At 42.5% G+C, this 20,963-nt stretch overlaps 1 protein-coding gene across 1 annotated transcript; it reads left to right on the top strand.

The window, feature by feature from the left end:
• The first annotated feature begins 5,959 nt into the window (after nucleotides 1–5,959).
• Nucleotides 5,960–18,710, top strand: LOC139433145 (sodium-dependent glucose transporter 1-like). The gene is made up of 5 exons (XM_071202022.1): nucleotides 5,960–6,024; nucleotides 10,390–10,495; nucleotides 17,203–17,371; nucleotides 17,979–18,095; nucleotides 18,532–18,710. Exons 1-5 carry the CDS (start codon nucleotides 5,960–5,962, stop codon nucleotides 18,708–18,710), a joined length of 636 nt encoding a protein of 211 aa, XP_071058123.1.
• Nucleotides 18,711–20,963: the final 2,253 nt, after the last annotated feature.

Raw genomic sequence — 20,963 nt, 5'->3', positions numbered from 1 at the left:
GTTGTTCCGTAAACATAAGTCTTGGTAAATATGAGAAGTGTATTATATTACTGCAGGGCCATCGTTAGCCAGAGTCTCTAGGCCAATCAGTGATAAACCATGAGACGATACTATTGCTAAAGAAAAAAAGTTGGAAAGAGGCAAAGATGGCCTTGGTAACCAAAAGTCCCCTTCATCCAAAAGCAGGATACGGAGCAATAACCAAGCAGTTCTGTGTGGCTGTACTGGCACAGTGCTGCGCGTCACGGCGCTCTGCAGCCCTGCACCGTGGAGGGAGTTCATGAAGTGATCAGTGAAGATCAGAGTATCTTTAATGTCATCATACAGACGTATAACGCACCTTCTTTGACATCTCTCACTGCAGTAATACAAATAGACAAATAAAGTAAAGCAGCAAACAAACGAAATGTCAATATTTACACATGTTACAGACTCGCATTTAAATGTGCAAAACTACAAAAAAGTTGATATATCTGTGTGTTCATAAATAGTTGTTAAAAGCAACCAAAGATGCTAACAAAATAGCCATACATATAAATGTTAGCGGTTACAGTCTTCGATGGGTGGAGGTCATGATCTGAGTGGGAGGGCGGGACTTAAGGGGCAACTCAACTGCGCACATACGGATCCGTCTTGTGTGAATACGACGTCACGTTGTAATCGGAGCGGCTCGGAAACACATCTACAGCAGTAACATGCAACATACACATTAATGCAGAAGCAATATTAATAGACAAACATCAGACATAATAGTAAAACACTGAAAGGGAACATTTTGCACCTGAAGTGCAAAACACCACAGCATTTCACATTGGACGGAAAGGGTATTCCTTTAGGGCAGGGGTCTCCAACACGTCGATCGCGAGCTACCGGGCAGCTTTTCAGTAGCTTGATTATCGATTATAGCGTAGTAACGTTGCTTCTTGATTTTTCGGCCGCGGACAATAAAGTGTTTTTATTTTAGAATTGTTTCTGTCACACAAATATAAAATTGGTCCGAGATCAAGGAGCAGACGTCACAGCGACACCACACACGGAGCAGTCTGCTTTCTCCAGCAGCACCAGTCAGAACCAACGGCAGAATGACCCGCTCTGAATCAGTCCGCGTCGCTGCGGCTCAGACACACAGGGAGGGATTTGTGTTTTTGAAAAACACTCGTTATCGTCATGTCAGGTTTTTGGTGGATTTAATCAAGTCTTGGGTTGCAGAGTATGAAAGTCCTCTTGCTATTTTCAGTTGATAAATACGCGTGTAAAGTTTGTGAAGGCAGGAGGAAAGCTTCCGCGATCACCGTCTCCTCTTTTTGGAGGCTTCATGGCTTTCTTCATCACACCATAAAACCGGACCTTTGAGTGGAAAGTTTCCCATCTGTCCTTCACCTCCAAGATGTAACGGGAGTTTTTGGGTTGAATGATTCTTTGCCGCTCATCCATGACCTGGAAGAAGCATTCAAATACAAATGGAAATGAAAATCATTTCATATAAATCATCTTCAAATGTGCACTTCTTTACTTCCATGATCCAATTCCCTGAAACACGGGTAAGCCTCCAGAATCTGTGTCGGTTTGTCTTGCTCCTTTAGAACCTCAGAGGTAATGAATCGTCTTCGAGACTCAAACTCCAGGTTCATCAAATGAGCCACCGCAGCTTTATTTGGCTTCTTGGACTTGTACATTTCCTGGAGAGTCCTGTAGTCCTGCCTGGGTTTTCTGGCTGTCGAAAAGGTCAACGGAACCAGCTGAAGGCATAAAGAGTGGGGGGTGGGGAATTATTAGCTTTCCAAATGACAGTGGAGGAACATCTGAATTCACAGAATGTGTTAATTGATGCCTGTACCTCTGCTGAACACCTGCCCATCTTACCTCACCAAGGGGAGTAAGTAACAGACACAATTCTGATTTAAACAGACCAGAAAAATGCAGGTTTGTACTAAATGCATACTGATTGTATTTAATGAAATACATAGGGGAGAGTGGGGTAAGTTGAGCCATTTTTTAGTTATGCTGTCCTCTAAGCAAGGACAAATGACACATAGTAAAAATGAAAACACACACCTATAATTCAGGATGTCTCCTATCAATGGCAATGATAAGAATTCATATTTGATCAAGGGCAGTGAAAATATTACTAAGTTTTGTGGCTCAACTTGCCCCACTGTAGGGGTAAGTTGATCCAGGTCAGGGGGTAAGTTGAACCACGGTTCAAACTTGGGCATATCTGTTCAAACCTGGGCATACCTACAACAAATCTTAAAGGTAACTATAAACAATAAATAACAAACCAAATACAAGCTTAGTTTTTCAAATATTTTTAGTATAAATTTCGATTGAATTGATTGATTTTTTTTTAACATGTTAAAAGGAAAAGTAATCATACAAATGGTGAGACAATTTCATACATCTTACCAATCAAAGACAGGGTAAATTCAACTTTAAATGTAGCCTACAATGAGCTCTTATTATCAACTTGGCCTACTTTCATTCATTTATCCATTGAAAAACTGGCTCAACTTACCCCAAGGCCCATGGTTCACTTTACCCCATAGCCACCATTTTATAAAAAATAGCCTAGCATTAAAATTCAGAGTCATATTTGACTTAATGATTCACATGGTTTAATACACTGCTAACACATCAACATATACAATATAAGTGTTTAAACCTGGATACTTTTTTTTTGACATGACAGCCGATATAGCTGACATCTAGAAAATGTACTTTGACAAGCAAAAAACGTTTTTTTCTAAAAATGTTTACTTTCCAGAACACAATGAGGATCTCTCTTTCACAGGCTTTGCTTGGTTACAGGGGGTGGTTCAACTTACCCACTGGCTCAACTTACCCCTCTTTCCCCTACATGCTTTGTCACTGCTATCCTGGTCTGGCACTGGGGGGGCAGGGATGCTCGCTCTAGCAGGGGGGCTGGCTGAAGAAGAGGTGCTCGCTCTAGCAGGGGGGCTGGCTGAAGAAGAGGTGCTCGCTCTAGCAGGGGGGCTGGCTGAAGAAGAGGGGCTCGCTCTAGCAGGGGGGCTGGCTGAAGAAGAGGGGCTCGCTCTAGCAGGGGGGCTGGCTGAAGAAGAGGGGCTCGCTCTAGCAGGGGGGCTGGCTGAAGAAGAGGTGCTCGCTCTAGCAGGGGGGCTGGCTGAAGAAGAGGGGCTCGCTCTAGCAGGGGGGCTGGCTGAAGAAGAGGTGCTCGCTCTAGCAGGGGGGCTGGCTGAAGAAGAGGGGCTCGCTCTAGCAGGGGGGCTGGCTGAAGAAGAGGGGCTCGCTCTAGCAGGGGGGCTGGCTGAAGAAGAGGGGCTCGCTCTAGCAGGGGGGCTGGCTGAAGAAGAGGGGCTCGCTCTAGCAGGGGGGCTGGCTGAAGAAGAGGGGCTCGCTCTAGCAGGGGGGCTGGCTGAAGAAGAGGGGCTCGCTCTAGCAGGGGGGCTGGCTGAAGAAGAGGGGCTCGCTCTAGCAGGGGGGCTGGCTGAAGAAGAGGGGCTGGCTGAAGAAGAGGGGCTCGCTCAAAGTGTTGTTACTTTAAAGTGTTGTTACTGACATTTTCTCTTTTATTTCCTTTCCCTCACCTGTAACTGCTGAGACCCTGAGGAACATGCAGACTGACCTGCTCTGGCAACCTGATTTCCACTGTATGTAATAGTATTTGGTTATGGTATATTATTTATATACATCAAAGGCACAATGCACCCCCCAGAGACACACATGTATTGAGTGTGATATTGTGCATAAGTCAAGTGAAATCATCTTTACACACTAGAAAACTGTAGGAGCGGCAACTTGTTTTGAAATTGAATTTTTAATATCCGATAATAAAGTTGATCTGTTTTCTTTATTCTTCTCTCTTCCCAGCTCCATCCATCACCGTGCTCTGTTCCTGCAGGTCCTGCTTGCTAATCAATGCTCATATGTTTTTACACAATTACAAATAAAGTCAATGTATTGTATGACATGAAGTTGTGCTTCATTCGGAGTCAATAATAAATTAATTCTGCCTTCAACTGCACAATGACTGTGGACTGCACCGACATCCATGTAGCTGCCCCCCAGTAAGATGAACCAAGCAAAGAGGGTCAACATCATGCCCAAGGACATCCAGCTGCATCCGCGGAGAGAGGGCTTAGACTGACCTGAGACCAGCACACCCAAACACAACGGCTCTTTTAAGAGCCACCTACAGTTTCAAAGAGTTGCAATCCTACGTTATTATAATGATTAAACTGGTTCATGTGTCACTTAGTTTACTGAACCGTGATGAGTGAAAGAAATGAGTGAGGTAGTGGTTTAAAGAAGTTACAAAGACATTAATATATAATAATAATAATACATTTTATTTCGAGGCCCCTTTCAGGACACCCAAGGTCGCCTTATAGTGCATTTAAAAGTGTTAGAACAGCTAAAACAAAAACGGAACACAATTTAATCGAACCGACAAGGCAATACAGCAGCATAAAAGCATAACACAGGCAGGACAAGAGAGTGAAGTGACGGAGTGAGAGAGGGATCTGTGATAGCAGTTTGAATGTGTTTTAGAGTGAGTAGGCCAGTTTAAACAGGTGGGATTTGAATGTCGTGATGGAGTCAGACTGTTTGATGTGTGGAGGCAGAGAGTTCCAGAGCCTTCTTACCCTGTGCAGCTAAAAGCCCTGGCTCCCATGGTGCTAAGGCGGGAGGTGGGGACAGTCAGGAGTCCGGCTGAGGATGAGCGCAGGGAGCGGGAGGGGGTGTATTCCTGGAGGAAGTTTGAGAGATAGGGGGTGAGGTTGTTGAGGGCTTTGTATGTAAGCAGAAGGTTTTTGTAGTCAATCCGGTGCTGAACAGGGAGCCAGTGAAGTTGGATGAGGATGGGGGTGATGTGGTCAGACGATTTGGTACAGGTAATGATCCGGGCAGCCGAGTTTTGAATGATTTGGAGGCTGTTGAGTAGTTGTGTGGGTAGGCCAGAGAGGATAGCATTACAGTAGTCAATCCGGGATGTGACAAATGCATTAACCAGGATTTCGGTGCTGGATTGGGAAAGGGATGGGCGGAGTCTGGAAATGTTGCGGATATGGAAGAAGGCAGTCCGGGTGATGTTTTTTATGTGGTGTGCAAACGAAAGCGTGCTGTCCAGGATGATGCCAAGGCTTTTGACTTGGCTGGTGAAGGATACGGGGAAGCCGTCGATCATGATGCTTGGGGGTGGGGTGGTTAGGATTTTGGAGAGGGTGTTTTTTGAGCCGATGAGCAGGGCCTCAGTTTTACTACCATTTAGCTTCAGGAAGTTCCTGCTCATCCAGCTCCTGATATCCTGGAGGCAGGTGGTGAGGGAGGTGGGCGGGAGGGCGGTGTTGGGTTTGGTTGAGATATAGACTTGCGTGTCGTCAGCATAGCAGTGAAAGTGGATGCCATGGTGACGGAGGATTGTGCCTAGTGGGAGGAGGTAAATGATGAATAGGAGTGGACCCAATACTGATTAATATATGAGTAACAGGTCAGTGTAAACATCAATTATGGATCATTCAAACTATATACAAATAATATGTAATAAAGTTCTAAAATAAGTATTCGGTATATTCCTTGATAGCTTTTGGAGAAGGTTGTTTTTAAGATTACTAAAATCTATCGTTTCAACTGTTTCACTTTATAAAAAGGAACAGGTGAGTAGAGCATTATTGAGTTTCTTATTCTGTCAGTAAATTATCCAAATGAAATGTTTATCATTATTTTAGTCAACCCTAAACAAATTGATTGTACCTTTTTAATAATGACCTTACATGGTTAAGTTAAATTAACTTCAGAAAATCAAATCTGTTCTGAGAAAAAACTATTAAATGTTTAAAGATAGGAACTTGCCATCCCACTGAAAAACAGTCCGTAGAGATTTAAAGGCGTAGTTGTAGTTCAGTCCAACGTTTCATTTGGATTCATTTCTCCAACAGTCAACTATTTTCATAAAGAATAAATCAAGCCCTCGACCCCCATGCCCCTTCACCAGCTCCGGCACGGTGACAATGGCCTGATGTTGAGGCCGCGGCTCTGGCTCAGGTGACAAAAGCCATGCCATGCCACACTGTGCGCCCCTCAGTGCAGACCTGAACCAGTCTACATCCTGAGTGGCGATGTCTCTGGCCAGTGGGTTGTATGTCTCCTCTCACTGTTGGTAAAGTTGAGACACCGGCTGGACTACTTTGGAAGTGCCAGGCTTCCTCCACTGGCACTCAACATCTGTGGAGCTGATCTGCCACATGGCACATATTGCCAATGCTGCAGCGTGGCTGCATTTGTACATCCCCCGTGCACAATCACAGACAGCGCTCTGCATCGCGCCATCGTCTGCCATGCAGATCTGTACAAATAAAGTAAGTACCATGTTTGTTAGCATGCTATAATAGATTGAATGAGCAATAATACAAGGATGGTCCGGATCTGGGGGTGGGAGGGGTTATTTTTCCATAGTTTTGTCTGATTGTTGTTATTGTTTGTTTTTTCTGTATTTTTTGTAATGTGTGTTGTACTGGTTGTGATTGTACATTGTATTTTTCTAAATGTGTATGAATACATTTTTGAAAAACATTTGATCAACAATAAAAAAGGATTTGGTCAGGATCTAGACTCAGTGTGTAGTTTATTAATTAATCAATGCTCTCTACATTAGGAAAACACATACCAGTGTACCCGAGGGAGTCACACACAGCTGTGCCTAGATAACCAAACAAATTGACAAGTTAACCAAAACCCTTGAATCTACACACAGCAAATAAACTCAAATGACACAACGAGATGTAAAAGGAGATCACACATATAGTATAGTCGATATAAAACTGGCCGCTTCAATCTGAAGAGCAACTAAAACAAAACACGGGAGTTTACCTTGTTCTTGTGAACACTAATGTTATCCACAGCATACACAGAGACCACGAAGTTCGTAAGGAGAAAACTAGTTACTGAAACAAAACACGTTAGTGTACCTTGTTAGCTAATGTTAGCTAGCTGACATTAACGTTACACATTGCACTCATATTACTCACCAACATCTTGTTAAGCCGGCCCCGCATGCTGGCTCTTACAGAACCGAATAACTCCCCTTTCGTGTATGTACAGCTCTCAACGTGTCCAGACTTGTAGTGATGTTCACCTCGTTGTATACTTTTATTCTCATTCTGAAAGAAACAGGTGAAATTTGCTAACGTGACGGCCGTCTGTGATGGTGACGCGTATTGTGCGAGACCAGAGACCTGTAGTTCACTCAGCGGTTTCACACAAAAAAAATTGTAACTTCACAGTTTTACGACACATTTTTATTTTTTTGACTTCCTAAAAAAAAATGTTTTAAATTGACAAACATCATATGTGTCATTCGTGGCACAATTCAAACGGGATCAAAAGATAACCTTTCTCTCTCCATTGACTTCAATGTATAATTTTACGCTTCCGGGGTCCCATGGAGGCTCCCGGAAAGGGAGGGACTTCGCCTCTCTATTGGCTCTGTGCACAAGATGGCGTCTATCAACTTCCGGCGGCTGGTTGTGAGGCCGAGTACTTCCGGTTTGAGTACAGAGTTTTGACAGTTTGTTATGTCACACCGAGATTAAGAATGAGCGGATTTCGGGGTAAAGAAAAGCGATTGGCCTTCCAGCGTGTAAGAAAGTCGGCACTACATTGCTGTGTGCCCCTTTGTACAAATTCGTCCCGTTATCAGAATCAGAATACCTTTAGTCCCACAGAGGGGACATTTGCAGTGTTGAAGCAAGAAAGAGCCACAGACAGCTTAGTGTTGAATATCTTACATGCGTTAAAAAGTACTAAGTTATAATATAATAAACAATATGCTAAAAAAAAAGATAAAAAACAAATCAAATCTACAAATCCTGTAGCAGTTCTTAGGATTTAGCAGCCCGGTATATATATTAGTTATTAAAGATGGCATATGTATATAAAGTATATATTGCACATAAAGCACATAGTTTGACGGTATTTAACAGCAGCAAGTTACACAATGTTATAATCGGGAGATAAGTTTCCATTCATTTCGGCAAGCCTGGGCAACAACGATTAAAAGATGTCTTGCTCCCAAACCAATTGTGTATTTCATTACAAAAAGCAGTTATACCATACTATGTTGAGGTACTAATGAATTATATCCTCAAAACAAACGCACACACAAATAACAAAGGAAAATACATAATTTAATAAATCCACAATATGATAACATTTTACAGATTAATTTAATAAACTTTTACAAAACATAGGTTGATGTTATATCGGGGGGAAAAATACATATTTACACATTTCAACTAGTCTCTGCATATTTAAGTAATGCTAGTTTATATAACAGATGAACAGATGTACAATATCCAGAAATGTGTGCATTTCCAACATATCCTCTGAAAGAGTGTTAGTCGTTGAGTTGAGTAATGAGCCATTGTTTATTTTCCGTGGTGCGATGTCTGCTGAGAAGTCCTTGTATGTCTCGCTGACTTTGAGGACATCTGGGTCTGACAGCGCCCCCCCTAGGAAGAAGAGAAATAGTTTATGCATTGCTACTACACTGTACATTTACTATTCTTATAGTGCTGCTGCTGATTTGCAACAAGATGCTTTGAATGTGTAATTATGACGCACACAAACTTGCACATACAACACCATCTAAATCAGTGGTACAAAATATGTTCAGCCATTTTCTACCAGTCGCTGCAGAAGAACAGAAGGAAGTGTATGGAGTCAGATTTGGGTCAATATTCTAGCGCGTAAAACAAGCTACTCACGAGCTGAAAATGTGCTTTTACACGCGCATAAAATGACCCTCGCGCGCAGATTAAACCCCCGCGAGCGGCTCTGCGCCCGCGAGTGGCTCTGCGCTCGCTCGCGAGAGAAACAGCCTTCTTGCTCGCTCGCGGGAGTGTCAGCCTCGCGGAGTCTGTCTACGCGCGCGTGAAAAGTTTCTGGCACTTTGGGGCGGAGCCACTGGACTTTGATTGACAGCTGCAAGGAAACCCGGGGTTGCCAGGTTTGATAAATGCCTGAACTACCAAGAGCCGAGGAGAGACGGCAGCAAAATCAGTTGGACGAGATTGAATGGTAAAGTTGTCCATATGTGTATATATAATTGTTGCATTTAAGTGATATATTGGTTGTAAAAATGTATTTGCTTGATACAAAAGGACATTCTTTATAACCAATTGCTTTATTATCACGCATTTGTAATATTTGTATGCTAGAACTTTTTGTATTCTTTTTGAAAAATAAAAAATAAATAGCTCACTTGTCATTCATTTTAATCCTTAATTATCCATCCAACACTGAAAAGGTGGTCCTTGTGAAGAGTCTCATCACTATATTCCCTCAGCTGAAAGTCATTTACAACAATAGTTTGCTGAAGATTAAGTTTGTTTTAACCAAGGTATAAGGTTTTTTTAGGTGTGATTTTATGAATGATCTATTCTGTCAACATTTGATGAATTAGAAAAATATTAATGTTTTTAAATGTTAACAATTATTTTCTTAATGACATATTGTGCTAATGAAATCCTTGTAAATAAATGTCCAATGAATTTATTCTTGCATTCAATTTTTTTGAATAAAAACCATATCCACCACCTGGTACTTCGTCATTGACACACAATGTGCAGATATAACACAATCAAATGTTAATTCTGGTTAAAGAAATATAACACAAAATGTGCAGAAATAACAAATGAGTGTGTTCATCTTGGTTACACATTTATGACACACAATGTGTAAAATGTGCACATTGTGTGTTAGGGGCATGTAACACATTTTGTGTGTAAAAATGATTTACACATAAATAAACACAACACGTGTTGTCCCTGAGCACACTCTGTAGGTGTGTTGAAATTCAACACATGTTGTGTCATATTTGACACATCCCTTCTAAGAGTGTACAGCAGACAGTAGCTAGCAATTTTCGACAGATACAGCCCACTCAAAAATATATTGTTTTATATAAAATACATTTTTATATATATATATATATTAGCTGTACACTTTACGAATATAATAGTTTTTTATGGACAATTTTACCATTCAATCTCGTCCAACTGATTTTGCTGCCGTCACTCCTCGGCTCTTGGTAGTGCAGGCATTTATCAAACCTGGCAACTCCGGGTTTTCTTGCAGCTGTCAATCAAAGTCCAGTGGCTCCGCTCCAAAATCCCAGAAACTTTTCACGCGCGCGTAGACAGACTCCGCGAAGCTGACACTCCCGCGAGCGAGCAAGAAGGCTGTCTCTCTCACGAGCGAGCGCAGAGCCACTCGCGGGCGCAGAGCCGCTCGCGGGGGTTTAATCTGCGCGCGAGGGTCATTTTATGCGCGTGTAAAAGCACATTTCCCGCTCGTGAGTAGCTTGTTTTACGCGCTAGAATATTGACCCAAATCTAACTCCATAACCAGCACCCTGAGGTGCGACGGCCGGGTGGAGGTGGCCGGCGGGAGGAGGAGGGGCGCGTGCGGCCGCTGGATAGTCACCCTCGCGCTCTGTGCAGCTTTCCTTGGTCTGGTACATTTATTTCATAATTAAACCTGTGTGCTTCTATAGAAAATAATATTCAATGGAGACCTCATCCAGCCTTCTCTTCATTTACTAGCATACAACTGTGGCTCAAGTAGCCTACCATATGTCTTGTTATCTTGGTTATATAGCCTAATAACTACTGTTACTTAGTGCTATCAGGAAGCATCGACTCTGTGCAAGCACTCGGGTATATGAGGTTTTCTGCAAACCTTTATGATCTAGTGTTTTCTTCATTCTGACCTGCAGCCACACAGCCTTACATATGAATGATATGAATGGGCTCCCTATCAGTCAGCAGCAGGGCCGTATCCAGGATTTCCTAAATACAGAGGTCCAAACATGTTTGGGGGTTATACTCCCCCCCCCCCCCCCCCCCCCCCCGAGATTTGGGGGTTTTCATGATCTAGTTAGGTGCTTTTTAAGTCCTGTGGGGGGTCACACATTGGATAATATATTGATTTCAAACCATGTCAGTGGGCTGCAACATAAATCATTTTTGAAAGTGTGATGCATAAGAATCAGTTGACTGTTACTATTAATGATCTGGACCTGCAGAAGAGGCTAACATGATCACAACACATTGTCAACATTCACTTTCCATGTCTCTCTCCTTTCCATAACCTGCAGCCTCTCTTCCACCTTCTTTAGTCTCTCTGTCCTCTACTCTTTCTCTTTGTTCAATCTCTCCCTCCTTGTTCACTGTTTGCTCCTCCTCACTTGTCTCCTCCTCACTTGTCTCCTTCTCACTTGTCGCTCCTGCCAGTGAATTAAAAGCAATTCAGCCATTTAGTTCATTTCACTGGTTTGTTTGCACTTTCTGCAGGTCTATTGTAATGTGCAGGAAGTGTCATGATATCCAGTCACCTGGAGTGAACCTGCACTGACAGGACAAACTACATGCATAACCTGCTCTTCAACCAGGTTATGGGAAAACCTTCAGCATACTCAGGGCTCGACATTAAGGATGGCCCGATGGCCCGGGGCCATCTAGCATTTAGCTCGGGCAATGAAGCCTCACCTGCCCGATCGGGCAATCTATTATGCCAGTATCATGCAGCTCGCGGATCCAGTAATGAGTGACCCGACAGTAAAACTAAACACATCTATAACTAGTTTAGGTAGTTTGAGAAGTCATTAAAATAGCTACGTGTGATATTCTAACCTGAAGTGTTTTGTCCGCTCACCGCTGCATGTGATGCAGAGCTGCGTGTCGACTCGTCAGCAGCAGCTGATCTCTCTCTCCCGTCAGATTAGACTTCACTCGCGTTTATGTCCATATCGATCAGATCCAGCTAGTTCTAGCTAATGATATGACTACCTGCTTATTAAAAGACAACTAAACAATAAGTGTCGCTATGCAACTGGATGAGGCCACAAAGTATAGCGCAGCATTATGCATTTGTTTACATGCCCACCGGAACCCCGAGGCATTACCAACAGATCAACGCACAATCAACCCATCCAGGACATCTCTTTCTCCACATTACGTGTTAGACATTAGAGTTGACTATTCTTGTCTGTCACATAAGTGGCGCAACTGAATACTACCCGGACAATGAATCGAATGCAACCACATTTTCGCGGGAATTTCAGTTTGTTACGGATTCTGATGCTGAATACATAATGATCAAATAATTTAAAGTCAGAGTGTATTACAATGTTTCTTAGTCCACCAAAGCAAGGTGAACAACCTGGAAAGAAGAGAAAGACTGAGCTGCAGCCCCCCCCGAAAAAAGAGAATCAAAGTCATAGGTATGTGCCCAATAATATTTTCTTCAAAGTAAATATTCAATATTTTTTCTTCAAAAGTAAATATTTTCTTCAGAAGTAAATATGGGCATAACATGTTTTAATTAGGGCTGTCAGTCGATTAAAATATTTAATCGCGATTAATGGGCATGATTGTCCATAGTTAATCGCGATTAATCGCAAATTAATCGCACATTTTTTATCTGTTCTAAATGTACCTTAGAGGAATATTTTTCAAGTTTTTTCAAGTGGAACCTCTCTCATTCAATAATACAATACAAATTGTAATACAATACAAATTGTGTGTGTGTGTGTGTGCGTGTGTGTGTGTGTGTGTGTGTGTGTGTGTGTGTGTGTGTGTGTGTGTGTGTGTGTGTGTGTGTGTGTGTGTGTGTGTGTGTGTGTGTGTGTGTGTGTGTGATGGATCGATCGTTGGAGCTATGTGCAACTCGAGGCATATGCTCGAACGGGAGCAGCATGGACGCTGCAATCATGTTGCGCACTGACTGTGCTGACTTCTCCTACAATGTCCCCCTGTCTGCTTCCTGCATAAAGGCAAGTGCTCGGCGCAGTTGTGTGGATAGAGCGCTCCTCTGTTTTCACACACACACACACACACAGGGCTGGACTGGGACAGCAAATCGGCCCTGGCATTTAGACCCAGACCGGCCCAAATCCATAAAACAAACAAATAGTAGCGGTTATTGACAAGAAGAATAACTCAGTATAATTTTAAAAAACGCTATTATTATCCTTTTTACGTACCAGGGGCAAACTAAACTAATACATACAACAAGTATGTGTAACTATCAATCATTAGAAATTAGACCTTCAAACCCTCTCACAAAGCGAACAGTGACCGAGCACTAATAGGGGGGTCTGATGGTGGTGGAGGCGGGGAGGGAGCGGATCAACTCAACATTGTAAATAACCAACAAAAGACGATCACCGGTTCATCTTGTTTTTGGCTTGAGAATAGTTTGGGCAGCGTGAGAGCGTGAGATTGAGAGTGAAAGCGTGTGTCACACGCCAGATGCGTGAGAGTTGGCAACCCTGGATTACCTGCTGCAGGTGGGGCCGACCAGTTATACAAGAGGGAGACAATAGCTGTACTTATTTTTTAATGAGCCACATGCCATGATGCACCAACTTCAGACTTCCTCACAGAGCCACTCCTCCAACACACACGAACATGACCAATGAGGGCACAAGAAAATGGTGGAATGAGCTCCCCATTGAAATCAGGACAGCAGAAAGCTTACACATCTTCCAGACTGAAAACTCATCTCTTTCGACTCCACTTCGAGCGATAGAATTATTAACAAAGCACTTATATACTAATAAAGGGTTGGCTTATCTAAAGCCAGTTGAGTAGCACTTGACATGCTTGGCTCTATGAAACCTGATGTACTTATATGATTCTGTTTTCCTCAAGGTTGTGTCTTCTTGGTCGAACGCACTTATTGTAAGTCGCTTTGGATAAAAGCCTCAGCTAAATGCAATGTAATGTAATGTCTGTAAGAAAAGTTTTAAAAAATAACCCCTTAAATGATGACTTCTAGTTAATTTAAGGGGGGGGCCCTATAGTGCCCTGCCTCCCCTTTCTATGACAACACGATAGAGATAGGACCAGATGAGTCTACAGGATGAGTCGACGGCATCTTTTCTTGGGCTCGTTTCTCCCACAGATCGACCCTCTGATATGACTCCCTGATAAACACTGCTATGTCATTGATTAGGTTGAAAAGTGCTCCACATTCGATGACATTTTGGGTAGTTTCAGCCAGGACAAGATTAAGAACATGAGCATAGCACCACACATGGACATGAGTGGGTGACTGGGAGGTCATCAGTGCAGAAAATCCTTTGTACCGGCCTTGCATATTGGATGCTCCATCTGTTGCATTACCTATACACACATGCCCTTGTCCAGTTTCAGATGCATGAAGTATTGTCCGGTGGATGCGTGGCACTTCACTAAAGCCACAAGCCTCTCTTGCACAGTCTCATTGACATATTTTAAGATTACTGAACACTGATCCTGAGAAGTTATGTCTTGTGTTGTGTCCAGCTGAACAGAAGACATTCCGGCCTTCTGGACATCACTGGAGATACTTTCTTTGATGAGACTACTAACAGTTTCTATGATGGAGTTAACAGTAGTTTTGGAGAGTAGGGTGATGAGAGACCCTCTACCTTTTGTTCCACTGGATTGGTGCAATTTCTTGCTCTTCTCTACGCAATCATCCAGATGCTCTTTTAAGCAGATATCATACTTTCCTAATAAAAGGATGAGCTCCAAAATGTTACCGTGGTCCACGGTGTTGTCAGCTAGCATGCTCCCTCATTCTCTACCTGCTTGCACTTTCACCACACGCTCCAAAACCTGACGTCTCTTTCGGACTTGTTCCCTATGAGCAGACATCTGACTGCCAGCAAACATGCTTTCGATGTCTGCTTTAGAGCACCGTAAGAAAAAAGCTTCAGCACAGGTTGAATGTGTAATGCTCTTTTCGTGCTCCTCTGTACGCTGGTGTGCGTGCGTCCAATCTGACATTCCAGTTATAAATGTGCCAGTGTCAGTCCTCTTCCCAAATGCCAGACATACAAAACAAAACAACATATGACGTCCCTTGCAATATGACGCCACTTCCTGCTGGTGCCATCTTTACAGGTGAATACCGTCTGCACAACTGGATTTCTGGTATGTTGTTGTGGGTGCTGTTCTAAAAACATCTGTAACATAGATGGCTCGGGGCGGGGAAAGTAATCTATGTCCTCCTGCTCTTTGCTCTCCTCACTCTCCTCCTCTGGGGATGCTACCTGGCTCAACACGATGATACAGAATGATGGATTCCCTGATAGAGGTCCATACAAATAGGCATTGACATAACAATACCACACAGTTAATGGTCAAAACTACATGTGTGCCTCCATTTTTTATCTATTTCTATATTATTCATTCTATATATTGTCAATCAAAACTACCACAACAAGCTGACTATAAACATTTTCTTCAGGTCCCAAAAGACCACTGTTGCCCTTATAACCAAATAAGTAAATACACTAAACGAAACAAGCTGCCAGCTGACAGTAATTGTTCATGAATGTTGGTTAACTTTCAATGAGACAACGTATCAGAGTCCCATTAAGCTATATTTTAACTTGCCAGGGAAGACCTAAAAAAGCCAGCTTACTAGCTTGTAGGCTAACGAATGTTTCTCTTATAATATTTGTCTTATTAGTGCTTCATCAAAGGGATATTAATGGGTTCCAGAACTACAGAGTATCATAACCTTAATAATAATCTTTTCCTAATTTTCTTAGCTTCTGCTTACCGCCAGTTCTCCTCGCTCTCCCCACTCGCGCTGATCTCTCTCCCTCTCATCATCTTCCTCACCACCAATATCGGCCACGGGTTAGAAGAAGATGGACCTGCACCTGTACTAAACATGTCGGTTATTTTGACACAAGCGGCAGCATCAGCACGAAGGGCCTGCTTTTTTCTTGCCCGCAATTGTTCTGCTCTCCCTTTTCGCTTGGCCTTCGCCTTCGCCATTTCTAACTCGAACTTTTTTTTTTCTCGAAAAAAAAGGCAGTTTGGCTTCAACGGCCGGCTCACCTCCTGGGGGCGTGATTTAATGATGCACACCGAGCAGCCCAAAGGGGGAGGTGATTAAAGATTTGATTGGGCCGGCCCAGTGTCAATTACTAAAAACATTTAAACAGAGGGCCAATATACCCGTCTTATGGGCCGGGACTTCAGGAAAAAAAAAAAAATGACGTGTCGGCCCAAAAGGCACGTCGGCCCACCGGGAAAATGCCCGGTATGCCAGATGGCCAGTCCACCCCTGCACACACACACACACACACCCTCCCGGTCCTCCCGATGGCCAGTCGGTGCCTGCCGGTGAGCGTGGAAGTGTGGTCTGCTGCAAGCGGGCAGCAGGAGCGGGGCTGTCAGCATCATCTTGTAGATGGTATTTTAAACTCGATGCGCTCTGAAACTACGGGGCGGCCGAGGAAAAAAAATCCAAAAGCGTTAATCGCGTTAAAATAATTAGTGGCGTTCATTTTTTTTTGCGTTAACGCGTATTAACGCGTTAACTTGACAGCCCTAGTTTTAATAGATAATTTTTTTATGGTGGTCCAGAGACAGGAATATAATTTCACATTTGTTATGATATAAATGATTTTTTATGGTGGTCCAGAGACAGGGATTATAATTTGACATTTTGTATGTGTTTGCAGATGTGCTCATCAAGTACCTGGAGAAAAGATTCCAAGATCTCCAGAAAGGGAGTGTCCCTTCAACATTTTCCATCTTCAACCCCAGTCAGTGGCCCTCTGACAGACAGAGGGCCATTGAATCAGCAAAACAAGAAGAAGTGAAATTAAGAATAAAATTGAAATTGTACAATATAATATTGTGGTGGTTCATCTTATAATTCTAGAGAATGCACCAGACAGCATCTAAGACCTGCAGGTCCCCCAAAACCTTTCGTGAGTCATTTCGTCCGCGTGCATTTTTCAGGGCCATCTCTATTGGACTCAGGGCCATCTGTAAATTAGTTTAGATGGCCCACAGGGCCATCTCCCAAAATCCTTAATGTCATGCCCTGATACTGTACACCAGTTTGTGTTCTGGAATGTTCCATCCTGCATTAACGCAGCAAACACTTCCTGCAGCAACAATGAAGCAGCTGGCCCATCCCTGTGCTCTATGGTTTAAGAAACAATTGGATTAAATATGAAAGGGATAGTTCAGATTGGTACTTCTACAAGTGCCAGGGTATCAGCTACAGGAGATGCAGTTGGAGGACCAGACAGGAAGCAGTAATGACTGCTGTATACAGCCAGAAGCGTGCATTGTTCTTTAGCGTGCAGCACCTGTCACTCACAGCGACTCAGTCAGTGTAACTCCTGGTCTCTTGTTGCTCCAGGGGATGAGTATCTCTATCACCGGCCCCACGTTCGAGGACCTTGCTGTGAATGTGAACAAGAGCATCAGCAACCTTTCTTACATCCTCGTGGGCCACTCTGCGGGCTACATTGGGGGCTCCCTGTTCGGAGGCCTTCTCTTTGACTGCATGAGCCCCTACCTGCTGCTGGGTAACACTCATTCACATGCTTTATATGTTGTACACATTTTTTGACATACATATATGTGTTTTTAAAACATTATTTTATGATGGACGACTATTATTACGACAATTGTGTGTGTGTGTGTGTGTGTGTGTGTGTGTGTGTGTGTGTGTGTGTGTGTGTGTGTGTGTGTGTGTGTGTGTGTGTGTGTGTGTGTGTGTGTGTGTGTGTGTGTGTGTGTGTGTGTGTGTGTGGGAGGGAGGGGAGGTGTTAAAATCCAGGTCCAATGGGGGCAGGGGGAGAGGTAGGAGGGAGGGGAGAGAGTTCAGCATCCTGGCGGAAAAGCTGTTTTTGACGTACTATACATATTTTGAATAATTCTTAAGATGCACTATGTTGACTTTTAAACATTGAAATCCCATGCTCTAATATATTTTTTTTACATTCTTTATTTTGAGGATATATTATGCTATAGTATTTTTGGAACACAGTTTTTAATTCATACTATTCTGTGACGAACCTTCATTACATTTGATCAAACAACGAGAGTAAAGGTTCTTCAAAGTTACGCAAGGATTCTGTCCTCCCTCCTCTCTCCTCTCTCCTCCCTCCTCCCTCCTCTGCTTGTCCTCAGGCTGCTCTCTGCTGGTCACCTCAGTGGGAATGTGTGCCATCCCCTTCTGTAGGCAGGCTCTGCTCCTCACCTGCCTCATGTCCAGCATCGGGCTGACCACAGGGATCCTGGATACAGGTGAACACACACACACGCGCGCGCACACGCACGTGTAGCGTGCTGCAGCAGCAGTCTGCTCTGCACGCAGGCTTCCTCCAAGTTTACAGTAAAACAAACTGGTGGTGTGACCAATGGCCATTTACAATTATTAATACTATTACTATTATTAGCATATATATATTTATATATATTTTGGTTGAAACTAAGCCAGAAAAAAAAAAATACATAAATAATAAAATAAAAAATATAAATAATAAAAAAATATATATAAATAAAATCGATTTTTAAAAATAATATTCGATTATGGAGACTGTGAGAGAAACTTCTGCTCAGCAATGTTGATGGAAGAACTGGAAGCTGGAGTCCGCTTTATATCAAACACCTGAGTTTATTGAGAGCCACGGCCGGGAGCATTGGCAGGGTTCTCACACGACTTCATCATGTGATTCCCCAGCCAACACTGAAGATTACACAGAAACACAGCGCAAATCTACACAGATAATCAAGGAGGAGCCTCTGTTCGGGCCCTTTCTGATCAATAATCACAAACACATGTTGAGACCAAGGACTGATCCATTAACAACCATCTGTGCATTTGGTCACACTTCCCCTCAGGGAGGCAGGACCTTTTGACCTGTGCCCTGTGTAAACTACAAACAGGACACATAGGGAAAATACCAACAGTCTCCCATGCACAGATCGCATTAAATATTTCCTTCACAGATCCACCCTTTTATCAATTTATTGATAACCAATTAACATTAGTCTAAGAATATTTCAGTCACTACTTAAATCAAATAAAACGTCCTCAGAGTTGTGTGTGTTTCTCATTACATTAATTACATCAAAAGCAGAATAAGATTGAAACAGTCAATCACAATGGTTGATACAGACAACCACAATAGAAAAATCATCTCTCTTCAGTGTTTGATTTCTTTTGTCAAAAAGCACAATAATAACACATATGCAATACAAAAATATAATAGTAAAATATATGTTTAAAAGGCAAGATCTTTTATCATTTTTCACTCAGTTAATCTCATTCATCAAACACAAATTCAAATTCAGCTTACATCTTTAAAGATTTACTTCAAGGCAATTACTTATTAAAACACAATTAGAATGTAGGATTATAAGAAATCCAATTGAGGTATAAAATCAGAATCAATAGGGATTCAGTTAAAATTCACAGTTAAGGTATAAATTCACAGTGATGAATCGATCAATCTGTAATCTGTAAAGGTACAGTGTCCTCAATCTTTAGCATTACTTTTCGTTTACTTCAATACACTTATTCAAGAGTGAGGCACTTTACTACATACATTTTATTCAAATACATTTGTTTAACATCTGAAAAGGAAAAGTTAGGCATTTTATTTCAACAACCTGAGGAAAGAAAAGTCAAAACATCTATTCGTTTGAAACCGTCAGGCAGGTAATTGTATTTACTGTATCAACAATGAGAGAGACTAGGCCCTCGTACTGTTAAGATTGCTCAGAGTCTGTGGGGAAAAGTTGTACCAATCCTCAGCCTCCTCGCTAATTCTGGATGCTATGTCCAGCTCACTAAACCAGCTTTCGTGAAAGGAATTGGGCTAAACATGGGAGAATGCATAGATTCTGGCATATTTTGGCACAGCAAACAGTTGCTAATATTGCGTTCATGTGCGTAGTCTAACATTAAACTTGCTGCAGAATTAGTTTTAGTTCGTTTAAAAGGAGTGATTAAGGCCTTTTTGAAAAATCTACATCACCTGCTGAGTATTTAAGTGGAGTGGATAGAACATTTGTTTTTCTATCTAAATGTAGCATGCAGTAGCACCTGGATTGGGAACCTGGTAATCTGGTTTCCTCGTTGTACATTTTACCTGGTAATGATTAAGGATAGTAACATTGTCTGTTATAATATTAGAAATATCTTATTGTTCAATACATTATCAATCTGAAAATATCAATTAATTTATTTTGTTTAGTGTGAAAGTGTAATCTGATCTGACAAAATATATTTGTCACCACTATGTAACACATATCTGTTCATCGGAAATATAAAAACAATCATTAATTGTACATCTGTAATCATCTGGTCATTCAATTCAAATGTTATCTGTGTACAAGAGTTGGAAGAACATGTCCTCCTGACTCGTTCTCCTCCTCTCTTTATGACACAGAATGTCTGGTGTGTGAAGGCATCCTGATACTGTAGATTAGCACTGAGGTGCTGATTGGCTCAAAACTCTTCTTCACCAGAGCACCATATTTCAAACCCCCCAATTGCTCTGCTTTTTGTGGCTCATTCAGTGAGCACTTTATGATCTCCCAGTGAACCAGAGGCTCATCTGCCTGCATTCCTTCTGCTGTCTGCTTGAGAGCAGAGCCTATTCCAAGTGGCACATCCAGATGCCACCCCCGTGATGGGAGAGGTTAGGAAGAAATCTGCCCCTCCAAGAACCACGGAGCCTCTGAAGCCATCGCTCGTCCTGCAGAGTTGTCTGTTTGCCCCCCCCCCCCCGAGCAGAAAGATGAAGAAGCATCCCATCCCATCAGAAAGTTGAAGATTAGAATCCTCTCATCTCGAAAGACCTCGTGCCTCCTTGCCCGTGGCTGGGGGTGCTCTCTGCAGCCAGAGGGTGTGACCCTCTCTCTCTGACCCTTGACCTTCAGAGCTGTCCTAGTGATTGGGTTAACACTTGATAGGGATGTTTTCCTGAGTGCAGACAACTCAAAGTAATGGATTAGCACATTATCATTCAATTACAAAAATACGATAGGCCCCTCAGAATTATTTGGGAGCCTTCCTGACACATGCACATGCATACATGTAAGGTTTGTGTTAGTCATTTAACATGCAAGAATCATATACTCATCAGTCCAAAGCAGAGAAATGTT

Source organism: Pseudochaenichthys georgianus, chromosome 24, assembly GCF_902827115.2.
Source record: "Pseudochaenichthys georgianus chromosome 24, fPseGeo1.2, whole genome shotgun sequence".
Lineage (NCBI taxonomy): Eukaryota > Metazoa > Chordata > Actinopteri > Perciformes > Channichthyidae > Pseudochaenichthys > Pseudochaenichthys georgianus.
The sequence above is the reverse complement of the archived record's forward strand: the minus strand, read 5'-3'. Positions and strand labels throughout refer to the sequence as shown.

Bases quoted from the DNA above. Each gene is read 5' to 3' on its own strand.
- LOC139433145 (XM_071202022.1), top strand. From the start codon at position 5,960: ATGCCCCTTCACCAGCTCCGGCACGGTGACAATGGCCTGATGTTGAGG. The intron at 6,025-10,389 runs GTGACAAAAGCC...CTCCATAACCAG, and splicing joins AGGCCGCGGCTCTGGCTCAG to CACCCTGAGGTGCGACGGCC. The intron at 18,096-18,531 runs GTGAACACACAC...GTGATTCCCCAG, and splicing joins CACAGGGATCCTGGATACAG to CCAACACTGAAGATTACACA.